General features: G+C 38.2%; 1 protein-coding gene across 1 annotated transcript in view; it reads right to left on the bottom strand.

Moving 5' to 3' along the window:
- Positions 1-1680: 1680 nt before the first annotated feature.
- Positions 1681-16462, bottom strand: part of LOC137173284 (receptor activity-modifying protein 3-like) — a 32441-nt gene continuing 17659 nt past the window's right edge. The window contains exons 2-4 of the mRNA XM_067578037.1: positions 13007-13036; positions 12401-12560; positions 1681-3069 (exon numbers count right to left, since the gene is read on the bottom strand). Of these exons, the coding sequence (XP_067434138.1) occupies positions 2814-3069; positions 12401-12560; positions 13007-13036 (446 nt within the window). The 3' untranslated portion in view covers positions 1681-2813. The remainder of the gene's footprint in view (positions 3070-12400; positions 12561-13006; positions 13037-16462) is intronic.

Raw genomic sequence — 16462 nt, 5'->3', positions numbered from 1 at the left:
GACTGTGCTATGATACAACCATAGTCAGATGTAGCAAACTGGGACAGTGAGCATCATTCTGGCTTTGAGTTTAATTGTGACCTTAATAAGTATCTGCAGTAAATAATTTAGTGAGCAGATCTTCAAATCATACATTTACACGGCCCCTTCGGGATCTGACGATGTAAGGTGGTAATGATTGCATTTCCTTTTGACAGTGATGGATGTTCAGTCATAAACACACACACATTAATTAAAAAGAGGAATTGGATAAGCAGGCGGGTTTTATTTGTAAGAAGGGACCACTCAGGTGGGTGGAGCAGTTTCTGGACGACATCAGAGCGGACGAGCTCCAGGCGGGTTCGTTTCATGGGAGGAAACACCTGTAGACCTTGTGATGAATCATGATACTTACTGGATGTGGAGGGTGTGAGAGTTTGTTTTTAATGACTTCAAGAGAGTTTTGAATCAGACAACATGCTTGATGCACTTAATGAAGTAGGTCAAAACAACATTTCTGGAATAACCCCCTAGAGAGTCAAGTCTAAAGAAGTCTTCAGTAGAAAATCAATGGGAAGAGTTATTCTTGGTTGTTAAGGTGGAAATATTATGCACATTTCCAGGTCTATATTTATAATCTGGGGCTCTACTGGAATATCTTTGCATGATTTACAATTTTAAAAAAGTCCTTATTTATCTTATACTGGTACTTTACGCAGCTCCTCAGTTCAGCCTCTGTCTGAAACAGGCCGTTTTAGCTCCTGGCCCCCTCCCAGTGAGCCCACTCTGTTCTGAGGCTACAGAATGGATGGCCATTTATGGGCAAGGTAGAAAAAAACACTGCAAACGAAGCATTCAGGGCAGGTTGAAGCCCTGACTTTTGACTTGTCTGGAGCATTTCTACATATGTTAACCTCAAGTTTTGGAGCTGATTATGTTTAGCATAGATATCGGACATAATAACAGTATATAAATTACAGACAATCACAAAAAGCATAATATGCCCCCTTTAGAGTTGCTAGGAGTAGCAATTTTAAACCAACCAATTTTAAATTTGGTTGGCAGCCTTTACATCAATCCAGAGTTAAGGTGAGTACCTGATTTGTCATATTTAATTAACATCAAAAGGGATGTGAGACATGTTACAATTACTAATTATATCACAAAGTGAATTTCATAATGATTTAATGCTAAAATTTTGTGTGATTTTAAAATTTGTTGAAGAGAGCAACTAAATAATGAATTTAAAGCAGCTGAGGTTTCTGGCAGTCTGCCTTGCTTTATATTTTCTTTGGTGTTTCCTGTAATTTAATTGGTTTACAAGTGTTAGGCAAGATTGACACTTTATGATAATTGACTAAAATTTACACAGGCAATTTTTGGCAGACAGTGGATCAAAGAAACTAAAGAAAAGTGTTTTCTGTGTTCTTTCTTTGTTCACATAATGAAGTGGAGCAACCCATTATTCTCAGAAAGACTTGAGATTTAATCAAGGTACGTTTTGCTGAGGAGTTTCATTTTCCATAGTGAGACACACGGTGTGCGCAGTGAGCGCTGACAAACAGAATGATGTGTAATGCTTTGGAAGAAAATAAAAAAAAGCAGTGCTTGGTTTCGTTTGCCTCGTGGCTGGTGAGGACAGCGGTACAAAGAACCAATGAAGTGCGTACATTAAATCAAGGCTTTCCCCAAAGGAATTCATTTCAAAGCATCAGTGTATATTTCCCACTGGTCTGAGTAACACAGGAGAGGCAATGCAGATACAGTAGACAGCACAGACAGAGAGGATAACTGTACATTTTGAGGTCTCAATGTCGCTCAGTTCATGTTTTTTCATTGAGAATCCTTCTTTGTGAGTATTAACAGTATGTTATTCAACAGTATCTGATAAATTACACTGTTATAAAACAGTCCCTTGGGGCTCAGGTAGTCACACAAAAAATTCAAGTCCCAAAATATAATAATCATAATGTTGCCTTGTCTTTGGGTTACACACCAGTGTATCCTTTCCAGTGGCGGCTGTCCATTCAGTAACTCAACAGAATCAATACTTAGTCCAAATTTGGCTTCTTTTTCATCCTTCCAAGCCATCATACAGTATCATGTTAAAATATTTAACAGTGTCCTCTGGGAGTCCCTATTTCCCACCAGTTTAGAGTTTAATCACTACCTCTGATGCTTGGTGGATACTTTGGCCTTCAGCAACGATACAGTGCTCCGACAAGAATCTTCAAGGTCAATAGTCCGGATCCATGAGCTTTAAAGAATGCACTGAGATTTGGAGGTCCACTGTTAAACTGGTCAAGTTACCCCGTAAGTGACATCATCAAAGCACCAAAATCCTCTGTGTCTTAGGTAAAATCATTCTCTCTGGTATTCATAGATACACATAAAGCCCTGGATGCACATATTCCTCCCTGTGGCTTCAGGCAAACAAAAAAATTTCACCAGGAAAGAAAGAGTTGGACATTAGTTGGAAATACACTTATTCACCTTCTTGCCAAGAGTTAGATTAGAAGCTCAATACCTGTCATGTCTTTATGCTAAATGTAAAGCTACAGCCAGAAGCCAATTAGCTTAGCTTAGCGTAAAGACTGGAAACGGGGGAATTTAATATATTAAATTAAAAAGTACTACTTTGTTCTACCAGGGACTAGTTGTATTGTTTTCACGGGACATGTAGGTGACTGCATTGCCATTTGTGGATTATTTTGACCAACTGAAACAATCTCCCAAAACCTCTGTGCACTCCTTCATTGAGTACAGTATTGTTTCAGTAGAGAGGTTGAGCTCCTCTCCCCTCTTCCTCTATTCTCTTCCATCTTCCTCTCCTCTTAGGCCAGGATGTCACTCCTCTTACTGCACCAGACCACCAGGGCAATCATAGCCAAGGTAAGGAAAACAGGGATAAGGATGAGGATGATTAGTGTGTCGTCCGGTGGGTCCACCCATAACACCTGCTCCATGGTGCAGTTGGAGAAAAAGTGCTTGTGTATGCGGATGATGTAGCTCTCCACCAGTGGGTTGGGCCAGTAGCAGTTGACATTTTGGGACTTTTCCTCTGTGCAGCGTGTGAAGAGGTGGTACTCCCTGGGGAGAAAGACAGGAGGAAGAATAGGATAGGATTAGAAGAAAATCACCTCTGACTGCTGTTTTAGAGCTATTCTTATGTTCAAATGTGCAGCTTTTCTGTCTTTTTATCTCATTTACTATCTTGTTAATCATCAGTGTCAGCACACTTTTCAAAACATGGACACAGTTCAAAGTATAAAACTACCTATTATGCATATCATGGAGGAGATGGGCAGTTTCCCATCTATTAAGACTCAAAATGACCTTACTTATTCTTCACTCTGTTCTCTGAAAGGCACACAGTCATTTAAAACCCTCCTATGGTTTAGCTTGTATTAATCATCTAGTAGCTCGTATCAGAGGTTCGCAAGTAATCCATCATTGTGACTTGGGATATAGTGCCCTTTACTCTCTCTTTCGTCCCACTACTCTCCCCTGTTGCAACAGGCGTTCAGGACTGTTCAGAGCCTTAATAGAGCTTTTCAGGCTTAGAGCTCTGCTTTGATGAATCCATTCAGCCAGCCCTAATCCCTCTTTCTCCATCCTGAATCCTCAATCTTCCAGGTCTACCTTCTTTTCTGATACATCCACTAACTATTGGTATTCTCACCAGCCGAACAGTGAATTGGGCAACAGTTAAATTGTCTCCAAATCTGCTCACACCGGCTCCAAATCAGAATATAAAATGTATCCACATCACAGTAAAGCTCTGGACTGTGAGATTCTGAGATATTCAAACTACAGAGAGGGCATAGCTGGTAAAATGCATGTTGTTCAGTGGATGATAACAACACTCTGACGGCTGAAGATGTCACCATAGTGAGAAGTGGGCTGCTTTCTGGAAGGTTGCTGGTTTGATCCCCTGCCTTTATTACCAGCACTGAGCATGGCCCACATTACCCATTATGATGAGATAAAAATAACAATGGTGGCATAACAGAGAATTATAAATGCATTGCACATTGCTGAATTATTAATGCACTAACCCCACTTAAAATCACCTGAGACTAATGAAAGCTAATGCAGTATTTTAATTGTGTCATCTATTTAAGAGAATACAATTATGAATACAGCTAAAAGAGCTAATCTGAAAGACTTAATTGGCAGCTATTTTGATATCCATTAATAGTTTAATTTATCAAGCAAAAGTTCCAGCTTCTCATGTGTGTTGTTCTCCTATGTTTCATATAATTTAAAATTGAATATCTATGGGCTTTGGACTGTTGATTGAATAAAACAGACAATTTGAAGATGTCACCTTGGCCTGTGGAAAATTGTGATGGAGATTTTAGTGAGAGAATAAGCGGGCCTATTTATAATAACACACTGTCAACTGTAAATCAAAATCTAGATTTATTTTCCTCCCAGAAAGAAACATGCAGAGGAGGTTTCAGTAGTTACTACAACGCTGTCAGGCTGCTTACAGACCCACCAAGCTCCACCGATCAGATGGTTAGAGAAGTGTGTATGTAGCCTGAGAGGCAAAACAAAGGGCAACAAAGTCCACAAAGCACTGCCTGTTGTGAGCATATTGTATATAAGAAAACCATACACACATAAACATTAGTGTTGACAATCCATCCCTGAATTACAAGATAACATCTAGAACATTATGTAAAATTGCTGTAAATATTCACCACACTTCCAATAAACAGCAACCTTTACCAGCAGCAAGAGGCCATTATGACATCAAATATATTGGGCCGTTTCAACCCATTGCCCTCTGTACACCACATATAAGTTAGACTCTGACGTCAAGCTGTGGCCATTGTTTGAAAGACCATTGCTTAAGTGCTGCAAATCAAATAAACCCTGCTGCTGTCTGTAGGGGATACAGTGTGTGTGTGTGCTGTATATATAGATATATATTTTGCTGTGCATACGGGGCAAAAAGGCACCAGATGCCAGTGATAAGAGAAGTGTTTTGCTGAGAATAGCTTCCTGTCAAATCTGAGCTCAGCAATAGTATATTATTAAACCAGCGGAAGCTCATATGTTAGTGTGGAAACTGAAAAAAAAGAGTTCTGCACCAATGCATTTTAGATGAATGAAGTAAGACGGAGGGAGAAGGAAAAAGCCATTTTAAACTATCAACTGCAGATCTTTATAGCTGTAAGTTAATGTTTTGTTCTAAGCAAATTAAATAAGGATCATTAAAGGTGAAATCAGTGTTTATATCAGTATTTTTTTGACTAATGACACTATTCACCAATTTAAAGTCCAAATTCATCTTCCTTTATTGCAAGGATTTGAAAAAGTGACAATAGAGGGAATGTTTACGAGCTGAGGAAAGAAAAGGGAGAGAGAAAAGATTTTCTTAAATGTATGTAACAGAGCTTTCAGGCAGATGTGATCAAAATGCAGCATGCAGGACCATAGGGACTTTTGAAGTTATTTTCACAGATGTAACACACAGCAGCTAACAGGTTTTCACCCTGTCGTCTGCACACAAAAATCAGCTGGGAGAGTAGAAAATAGCTTGACCAGGTTCACAGTCACTTTTAACCCCCGTGCACGCACACATATACACACAAGTAAAAGTTTCTGGCTATAGACAGACACAATAGTTTTGTAATGAAACTGCACATAGCGAAACATTTGTGCCATTTTTGAGTGTTTGAACGTTTTAATGCCAAAAAGTAACATTTCTCTCAGGATGTTACTACATAAGATCAACTCACATGCTTTCTGTGAAATGAAGACTGATAACATATTTTGGGTGTTTGCAGCTCTGAAAGGCAAGATAACCCTTAAAATCTGTTTAATGGCAGAGAAAACCAGGAACATAGCTGTCATTTGATCCACTTACAGTTACATTTTAGTGAAGATGGACCCTATGATGGGTGGATATGAATAGTGCTGACATTTACTGTATACATCCCACTGGTGCATACACACCACAAGCACACATCAACACACAAATAGTGAAAAGATTCAATAATGCTGCTGCAGTTTTCATTGGCAATTTTAGTGGTTTTTAATTGTTTTCCTTCTGAGAATGATGACTTTGAGCAAGATTAGTTATGAAAGTTAAGCGAGAATATGAAAAATGTTAGACAATTTGGAAAATATGCCTATTCGCTTCTTTATCATGAGCAAGATGAGAGGATCAATACCATACTCATGTTTGTATGATAAATATAAAACTACCGTCAGTTAGCTTAGCTTAGCATAAAGTCTGGGAACAAGATTTTTTATTTCACTTTAAAAGAGTGGTTCCTTGTGGTTCATACAGTATATACAGCACTTAATTATTGTTGTTATTACAGAAATAGGATATAATTCATCTGCAGTAAAATGTCTACAAAGAACACTATCCAGTACTTGAGGGGGGGATGCCATCCCCCTTGTTAGCAAATGACAAAAATGCATCCCCCTTGTTAACTTGCCATCCCCCCTCTCCATCCCTTAGTAGCAGAGAAAGTGCAGGGGCAGAGGGGTTTTTTAGTTGAATATGTTATGAGTGGGCCTCACTCATTGATCCTTTATCTGACTGAGGTTTGTGCAAGTTAGAATCTATTGCCCCGACCATGCCTCTAAAATATCAGTAGCCTAACTGAGCTGTGTATTGATAAATCCATTGCGCTGTCTGTGGTGCTGAAGTAGCAGACGGATTTTACCTTCTGCCAATTTTGTCTTGGATCTATAATATTCTCTACACTATACATTATAAATATTCAATTATATACTATATTGTAGCCTATATACTCTATAGAGTAGTGTCACCTTCATAATCAAAGTGATAAGAAGCAACGTGTAGTCGGTGAAGAGCAAGAGGATCATAGAGACACATGGCTGCCTGTAGTGTTCCTATAATATTTCTATGATCATTCAGTGTCAGCATCTGTTCTACTGAAAATACATCCCCCTTGAAATATTTTGTTACCCTCTGTAAAAAAATATTTTAAGGGAGAAATTACTCCAGATATACTTTTTACTATAGATGTTTGGTGTAACCTGGGAGTGGAGCAGGTAATGTGACTGAGGAAATTAAGCTGCACTGATCGCACTGCACTCAGCTGCAACATTTACATAATTCAAGGTAAAGTTTATACTGTCAAAACTATGGTGTGTTTTTGATATAGCATAGCATTTAGCATTGTACTCGTATAACAGTTTTTCAAAAAGGATCAAAACAGATGCAGCCAAACCAGGGCTAAAGGTGTGTTATGTTATTAGTGGTTAATGTAGCTTCAAGCCACTGGCCTCAAGCAGAGATGAGGAGTTGACTAACCTCACTGCTTTCTAACTTCACCTCAAAAGATTTTTTTCATTTTAGTCCTCAGCTCCAACCCACAAATTTTTTAATTACTTATATTATAATTACTGTCAAATTAATTTTGTGCACAAAATACAACTTTATTCACATATATCTTATTACTTCCAAAGACCTGTAGACTTGACTTGGACTTGCATGAAGATCTTTGTGCAAAGAAGAGAATCAATAATAATATTTCAACAATTTTAGCTGCTCGTCTAATGACTGTACCACTGACTGTCCTGTCTCTCCATGGATAGCGGGCTAACAGTTGTAGCTAACAGTCTCTTTTCAGTTGTGTGGACCACATAACACACTTAAACGAGGCCTTTTCGTCATCTAAATGATCATTTAGTGGCCGTTAGAGGCTGCAGGAAAAAGCTATGATGACCTTAGAGTAGCATCTGGTCCACACAGATGCTGGCCATAATTCCTAACAGTGAATATATTTTACTAAAAGGTAAACCAGCACCACTGTTTCTTTGTGCACAACAACAAGGCTGGCTGCTCCTGAAGCTGTAAACCACTTAGGGCAGAAAATCAATATGTTATTAGAGGTAAATGATTGAAGTGCGTAAATGCATGCACAGACACACTCACACAACGCCTACAGCTTAGTGATCTGTCTATACCCTTCCCACTGTGATCCAACAAGCTTGTACTGGCTCATTTCAAACAATAACAGTCATTTTGGCTGAATGTTTGGCCAGCAGCTATCACTGCGGGGAGGCACGGCTCATTTGTCAAATAGAGGAAGCTCTGCAGGGGTCACAGCTTGTTTAAACATGAGGCCCCTCGTTCTCCAAGCCTGATCCTTCTCACCATACTCTGGACCCTCTTGTGCCTTCGCTCTCCCTCTTTTCCTTTCTCCCACTTGCTCTCGCCTTCTTATCACCCTCCTCCAGGCTCCAAAGTAAACTGCTACACAGAAAGTCAGTGTATCCTTTGCAGTCATGTAAATGAAAATCGTATACAAAACAACTAATGAATCGTTTCTTTAATGAAAATGTGGACTCATGCTGGCAGAGCTCTTGGGAAGGGAAGTCATAAGCAAATTTGACATATTTCTTGTTGTTTGGTCCACAAATGGATATAATAATAATAATATCTTCATTTATATAGCACTTATCAAAACAATGTTACAAAGTGCTTCACATAAAAAAACAAATAAAACACAGCAATAACAGAATAAAAGTACTAAAAGAGCAACATAAAAATGTAAATATTAATTTAAATAAAACAGAATAAAAACTAGAATCAGGTCAAATCAGGGAGGGTGGTGCAATAAAAGTACGTTTTGAGCTTAGATTTAAAAGAAGCCACTGACTCGGCCTGCCTTATTTCCTCGGGCAGGCTGTTACAGAGCGTCAGGGTTCTTATTTCAAAATCTCTGTCCCCCTTAGTCTTCAGCTGAGAGTCTGGAACAGATAGAAGACCCCTGCCCGAGGATCTCAAAGTGCAAGCAGGGTCGTACGTACGGGGATAAAATCTGAGATATAATTTTAATTACTTGTAAGTAATTAAAAGAACCTTGAAATAAATTCTAAATTGTACTGGAAGCCAGTGTAAAGAGGCCAAAACCGGGGTGTTCAAACCTGTTTACTCTGGTTAAAAGCCTGGCACCTGAGTTCTGTACTGCCTGTAGCCACTCTACAGTCTTCCTATTTAGGCATGTAAAAAGGCTGTTTCAGTAATTCAGGCGTGATGAGATAAAAGCATGAAAAATAGTTTCTGCATGTTTAAAACTTAAAATAGGTCGTATTCTGGCAATGTTCCTCAGTTGATAAAAACATGTTTGTACAAAAAGGGTACATCACATGGTTGTTATCTTCCTTCATCAGTAGCTACAAGGTCTGGGAAATCTGGGGGAGATTTGGGATTTTTTGCACTCTTAATTGTCTGAGCTGCTCACAAAAACAGAAAACAAACAAAAAAACAGAAAAACTAACTGATTGAATATTCTAAACCTTAATATCTGCCAATTATACATGTATACACAATATACAATAAATGGACACACACTATACATATTTGACATACTCAAAATGTAGAAATTCTGATTTGTAGATTATCTTTACAACTCTCCATGTTCATATCTTCTCCATATCCTTCAGTTTTTAATACCTATTGCTGGTAAAATGAACTGAATGTGAAAAACAGAGTCCGGACATTACACCACCCATCCTGCACTTCAGGTACAGACGAAAACAAGTGAGCCAGCACTTGAAAGGATCACTTAACTATTTATAGTCTTGAAGGACAATCCTGTGTTTAGCAGTTTCTTCTGAAAGTAGCAGGGGAACAAGAGAAATGAACCATCTTTGCTTCCTACAATGACAGTGAGACACTACTGGACCACATTTGTACGCCTGTTCAGAAACATACAACCAAACTGCCTGCATCTGGCTGAAGTTGTTTCCTCTTGTGAAACTCATTAGATCCCATGAGGTTATGACACAGAGTGCAGCCGGCAGAGCACTGCCCTCCCGTCATATGACTTGGCCTCCAAACAGAATCCTGCCACAAAATTTCATGATTTCAGACCTGACTTGACAACAATTAAAAAAAGACCTGCAACTCAACATTACAGAGTTTTACAGCAGTGACTTGTGAGTTGAGTTGGGCTCAACAGAGACTTAAAAGAATTGATATGCTGGATTATCATATTCAGAGTCAAATTTTGAATTCATAATTAATCTTAGGTGCCCGTTGTCTACAGTATACAGTATATGTAGTGGGACTGAGGGAAAGGACATACTGTAGACATCTGACTTAAGCATCTTGCATTGATACCCTTTGAAATAAAAGACGCTTATGTCAAAGGAAGTTATAAATTCCCACTCATATGTACACTATATGACTTTATTTGTTAACTTGTTAACAGTAGCTCTTGTTGTCACTTCCTTTTTTTTCTGTAGAAACTGTCTATGTCATCATTTCCTGTACAATTGCTCCACAGTATTTTGTTTTTTGCTGTCCAAGTGTTTTTTGTCCTGTATATTTCCACAAGCAATAAATGCAAATCATATAAAACATTCGTGATCTACATCAATTTATTACTACTAACATTACTCTAGCTGCAACTAAGGATTATTTTCAATAATCTGCACAGTATTTTCTCAATTAATCCATTAATTACAACAATATAAAATGAGAAAAGCCGCAAATCCTCATATTTGAAAAGCTGGAAGCAAGAGTGTTTTTGTTTGGAATATATACGAAATAAGTGGTTATTAAAATAGCTTTCAAATAATAATATGACTATCGTTGCAGCTCTAGTTATGTTTACTTTTTGTTTTTACTCTTTGCATTAAAAGTGATGAAAAAAATGTATGACTTGTGTAAGACTCTTTAGAGTGTGTATATATAACCAAATGTTTAGGACTCGGGACTGAAAATGTAAAACAGTGAATTGGTCTCACCGCTGACCAATAGATCAGTCGATTATTGTATAAATGGAAGTCTAAGGCACTGATCGGTCTCTCAGATGTTTCCCCTGGCCATCATCATGCCTGAAGCCAAAAATCTGGCTTCATGTGGCTCATGTTGGGTTGACAAGGTTACTCTTGATGTGGCTAATCTTAAACTGTGTGAAACTGTGTTGCTGGAAAGCAGCATGAATCTCTGTTAAAAAGAAAAACGAAAGAAGAGAGCACATGACTGATGGGTGAAGTTAAAGGTTCTTCTTCCCAGAATCTTTTTTCCTGTAAATCTGTGACTCAAATGATTATTTTGATGTTGACTTAATCTCCCATGTGTATGTTATTGCGCAAGAAACCAGTCTCATAGTGCTCTCCCTCTCCTACTGGCTCTACAGAAAAAAAGATGAACGTGAGAGGCCAAAGGTGAGAGGAAGGAATGAGGTGAAAAGCTAGATAAAGATAGATACAGATGGGTGGTCGGGGCTCAGATGCTTCTTGGAAACAGCTCTGGTTTAGGGGAGCAAACCTCCATCTGTTCTCCCACACACAGTCATTACAGCAGCTGCAGGAGTCCGAGTAGAATAACAGACAGTCGTTCTATCAATCCAAGTGTGTGTGAGAAAGTGCAACCGTGCAGGATTGACAACTCCTTAACTAATACTACAAATATAGAGCACTCAGACAGGAAGACAACAGTACTTAAGAGTAGTGATAAAGATAAGAGCTTAAAAATGTGGATAGCTTTTCGGTGTCCAGATGTCTTTTATCTTACGCAGCCTTCCACTGATTCTTAAACAAAATGACTAATTCTGCTCAGTAGTAACTCGGAAAAACTGCTTCCAGAGTTGTCTCCTGATAGCTTATTTGCTCTTCCATCATTGTCAAATTAACGCTGCGCTAGGCAACTAATGTAAGGAGAGTTTTTAGTTCACTCTTAATAGTTGTCACATCCTATGTGTGGAGGAGATTCCCCATCATGCTCAACATCAACGCTTCATTTTGGGCCAACAAGGAGAATTTATGGGCTTTGAGGGGGGAAGGGATGCTTTTCTGTGCTGAACGCCAATTTTGAAATCCAAATGATTAGAAAACCATTTTATAGCAAAGAACACCAGCATCTGTTTTAAGAAACAAGCAAATAGGTACAGCTATTCCCACAATGTCGCCCTGAAATCTCCTTAAGAACATAAAGAAGGAGTAGGAGTGTATGTCGCGGCTGATAATCCATTTTGGAAATATACTAAATCAAGTTAAGCAGTGATAAATCCATCAAAATGCAATTACTGAACTGATTCTATGTGTGTGGGTGTGTGTGTTGAAATTACTGCCTGTTGTGTGCTACCTCTAATACAGACAAATGTATAGTTATGTGACTATTAAAGTAGTTCAACATTTTGGGAAATGTACTTATTTGTTTTCTCGCCCAGAGTTAGATAAGATTGATACCGCTCTCAAATCAGCCCGTTAGATATGAAAATAGAGCCAGTTAGCTTAGCTTAGCATACAAACTGGAAGCAGGGGAGACCAGCTAGCCTGGCTCTGTCTGAAGGTAAGAAAGCAAATTAAGCGTAAAATGTCCAACTATCCCTTTAAAGTCAGTGTCGATTAAATTAAACTGCAAACAGCCAATATTCTGCTGTCGGTGAAAAACCTCCACACATGGTCGTACCTGATGAAATGTGTGAGGTTACACCAGTACTGTGGATCTATGAGAGCCATGTCCTGCTTGAAGACTTCACCACAAAACTCCACCTCCGACTGCAGGCGGGACTCGTTGCAGGGTGTCTTGGGCCAGGGGAGAGTGGGCTCTGTGTTGAAACTGTCGGTGGCTGAAGAGGACAAAAAGAAGAAGTAGGGCATTTATGGGTCCTGCTTTTTGTGTGCGTGACTTCTGATAAACATTCATGCGGTGAAGTAACTGATATGAAAGAGGACAAAGATGGATGTTCATGGTTGCGTTACTTGTATTCTTGCATTATTCATGGCCTGTATGCTGCATGTTTTTTATTATTTTGACATTTTTCTTTTTCCAATTATGTTCTGTCATAGAGCTGTGATTTATATTTTTCATACTGTCCATCATGATTTTGATTTCTACCCACTTTGTTCTTGAAACACGGGAAATGCCACTTTCAATATGTTTCACTTCAAGGATCTTATTTTTCTTTGTTGTTCATATTTTTCTGCAGCAAGGACTCGGTTTTCAACCGAGATTATTCAAATGTAATCATATTTTATGTTAAAGAAAGGATGAATGATGTATGGATATGCTTACCTGACAATCCTCCCATCATCCAGGCATTGACTGCAAAGAAACATATAAAGGAAGACAGTTAGAGTGGACTGCTAGCTGAATATATTTGGTAAGAAAACAAGTCATTTCATTTTTTGATACACACATCAGCTCCATTTCTCTCCTTTAACCCTCCTAGTTTATCATCCCCTAATCCCTCCCTGGGTTGTTATGATCACGGGTATCAGCTCTGTTTATGATGGACCTGATGTTCATGATTTCACTGAACGCTAATGCCTTCGTATCCGCATTTTCAGAGGAAAAAATGGCAGAGCGATTAAGGTGGGAGACACCCCAGATCATATTTATTCCACCTAGTCATTGCCATCAACCAGTCAATTTTCGTGGAGTTCAAAAGCGATTGTGAAGCATGACATTTGCTGTGACTTCATGCAATCAAGAAGTGATGTTTTCAGTGCTTATTTTGCAGTGGATCAGTTTTAAATATCACAGGGAGAAATTGAACAAGAAGGAACAGTCAGTGAGCTGCTAGATGAGGAGCTGCAGGCAAAAAGCATGTACTGCAGTTTTACCATATTATCCTGTCATCCTAGCACCGCCATGAGATGTGCTGTTTCCCATGAAATTTGGTTTCCCGTAGAATGAATTTTAATAGCTTTGGTGATCCTCTGACTTTTCATCATCATGTCGACATTTCAGTTTGTTCAATACTTTGCTTTATGATAAAATAGCTGCAAAACTTATCTCATATCCATCAGCCTCAGTTGCACATTGTGTTTAGTGCTAATGAGCATGCTAACATGTTAAACTAAGATAGTGATCATGGTAAACATTAGACCTGCTACACATCAGCATGTTAGCATTGTCATTGTGAGCATGTTAGACATCTATAAAACATTTAACAGGACATCTCAAACTGAAAATAAGGCCAATTTACTCTTTGTATCATGAATTTTTAAATCATGAAGGTTTTATAAACCTAGAAAAGGGATTTTAAAGTTTGTGCTATTATTCCAATATAATGCTTAACATAATAACCCATATCAACTGTTTTGTTCCCCTGAACAAAACATGAAAATAATACTCATGTTGATGATAAAATGTACTACAGTGAAAAAAACCCACAGAGGTGTTCAGTTCTATGCTGATGCTTTCTTAACTGTGGATCCTATTTTTGCACATTACCACGGCCCTCTATCATTACAGGGCCAATATTGACAACTAATCATTTGGTCTTGAAGAAGTCTTGTTGTGTGTTCAGACCACAGACAGCCAACAACCAAGGGACGCAACATTCACACAGATCTGAATGTTATTTTGATTGGTTTCAGCAGATTATTGCTGATGCATCAGAGGTAAGAGAGATAATCATGTCTTTGTGTATATAATCCATTTGTATGAGCATTATCATGATGGAAATGAGGGTGAAAAATCTAGAAAATCCATTATTTGTGACATGCACTGTGTTTTCAATTTTATGTTTCCATTTTTTTCTTTTTTTTTCATTCTTTCAGTGTATCTCTAGTAGTTGAGAGGAAAAAGAAAATACTGAAAGCAAGGGAAAGAGAAAAATAGCATGTGAAGTGAAGTATCCTAGTGATATTCCTCGATACAAAAGTGCATCCATCGTACAAACATTTAATTCACTTTCTCTGTACTCTGATCCACACTCAAACACAGGGCAGCTCATTTTTACTGCAGCTGAGTGTTATGAATGACCAAAGCTAAAATGCCGCTGCACAGGAAAGGTGTATCTCCCTGTGAAGTGCCACACGTACAAAGCAGATAATCAGTTTGGAAGATGCCCCGCAGGACAAAAACTGTTAGCCTGCGATATTTAAAGACTTCCCTGTTTGGACTTATTGGATGTTTTGAAGTGGACAGTTTGTTACGTGATGTAAATTTTTCACCTAGTGTATTCATCTTAAAGAGCCCCTCCAGACACGTATTAAGACATACAAAAATACTCTGCTTGAAGCATTAATGTGTTTCTGACCTGGTTTTTCCAGAAAAAAACATAATTACCACATTAAAATCCCTAAAATGACATCTACCCCTTACCCCTCATTAAAAATTGCAGAATCTGAAAATATGTAAATATATTTCATCTCTGAAGTTTAACTGCTGGACACAAGATGTCTCCTACTTCCCTGTAAAGTAAATTCTCAGTGTTTGTGCACTGGAAGCTTCAAGTTTCCACATCACACTTGTGTAAGTTGAATATTGGATCTGATTGGCTTCAAAACTATTTGTCAAAAATCATGCTCGTAAGGCCCAACCCTTAAAATTAGATTTTCATTAAATACAGAGAAACTTTCCACTTCCAGCTGAAGAATTTGAAAACATCATTCTGGTGCCAAACTCTGCACATACATCATCCTGAACAGCGAAGGTCAAACAAGTGAAGGAACAAGAAGAAAAACATATTTTTGAGTGGAGGGGCTTTACATATTATAGTTAGAATGATAACTTGAGTAGTTTCTAGCCTGGTTTGATTTCAGATGTACTTTGATGGGTTTGATGTTGTTTAAGATTTTGGAAAATTGTTAAGTTTGCAGATCCTTTAATAAATAGTATGACATTTTGGATGCTCATTTGCTTTGTTGCAAAGAGTTGGATGAGAAGAAATGCAAGAAAGTACCACCAGCAGCCACTTAGCTTAGCTAAACTAGCCTGACTCTGTCAGGGAACAGAATCCACCAACCAGCACATCTAAAACTCACTTATTAACACACTGTACCGGTTGCTGGCTGTAGCTTCATCTAGGGCTAGGCGATATGGACTAAATCAAATATCACAATATTTTTGACCAAATACCATGATATTGACATTATGACAATATTGTAGGGATGTACTTTCAAAAAAGAGATTTTTGATAAATAATCATCATTAATGCAGATATATTGACTAAGTGGGTAAAAGCAAATAATAGAACAGCTAGAACTGTCTGGTGAGTTCAGAAAATTACATCACTTTACTGTAATGCAGCTTTTAAAACCAAGCGAGAAAGAGAATAAGTGAAAATATGTCAAACTGTTGCTTTAACCTTAGTTCAAAACATCAGTCAGTGTTTTCTCCAATCCACAAAGTTCTACAGACCACCAAATCAGCCACACCCTCCTCCATTCAGATTTTGGACTCATTTTTGGATCTGATGTAAAATGCCGGATGATAAAAATAATTGAATTGATTTATTTCTCTGTATGTCTGAAACATTTTAAAAAATACAGACATTTTAAAAGCACAGAACAAATGAGGTGTTGAATGGCATAGTCCAACCTTCCAAACCGGTCGAAGCGGAGCCGCAATGATGAACTAAATGAAAATGATTAGTTTCCTTTCAGAAAGCATTATACACTCCATCATTTAAAGTTCAGGTTAATACAGTTCTGAAAGGCAAGGAACAATCTTCCTAGTTAGGAAGAGGGCTCTAAAAGTTGTCAGAAGCAGTTTTCTTTTCACTGATACAAAGTCTGC

Source organism: Thunnus thynnus, chromosome 21, assembly GCF_963924715.1.
Source record: "Thunnus thynnus chromosome 21, fThuThy2.1, whole genome shotgun sequence".
Classification (NCBI taxonomy): domain Eukaryota; kingdom Metazoa; phylum Chordata; class Actinopteri; order Scombriformes; family Scombridae; genus Thunnus; species Thunnus thynnus.
Note: the sequence above shows the minus strand (reverse complement) of the source record. Positions and strands in the feature narration are given on the sequence as shown.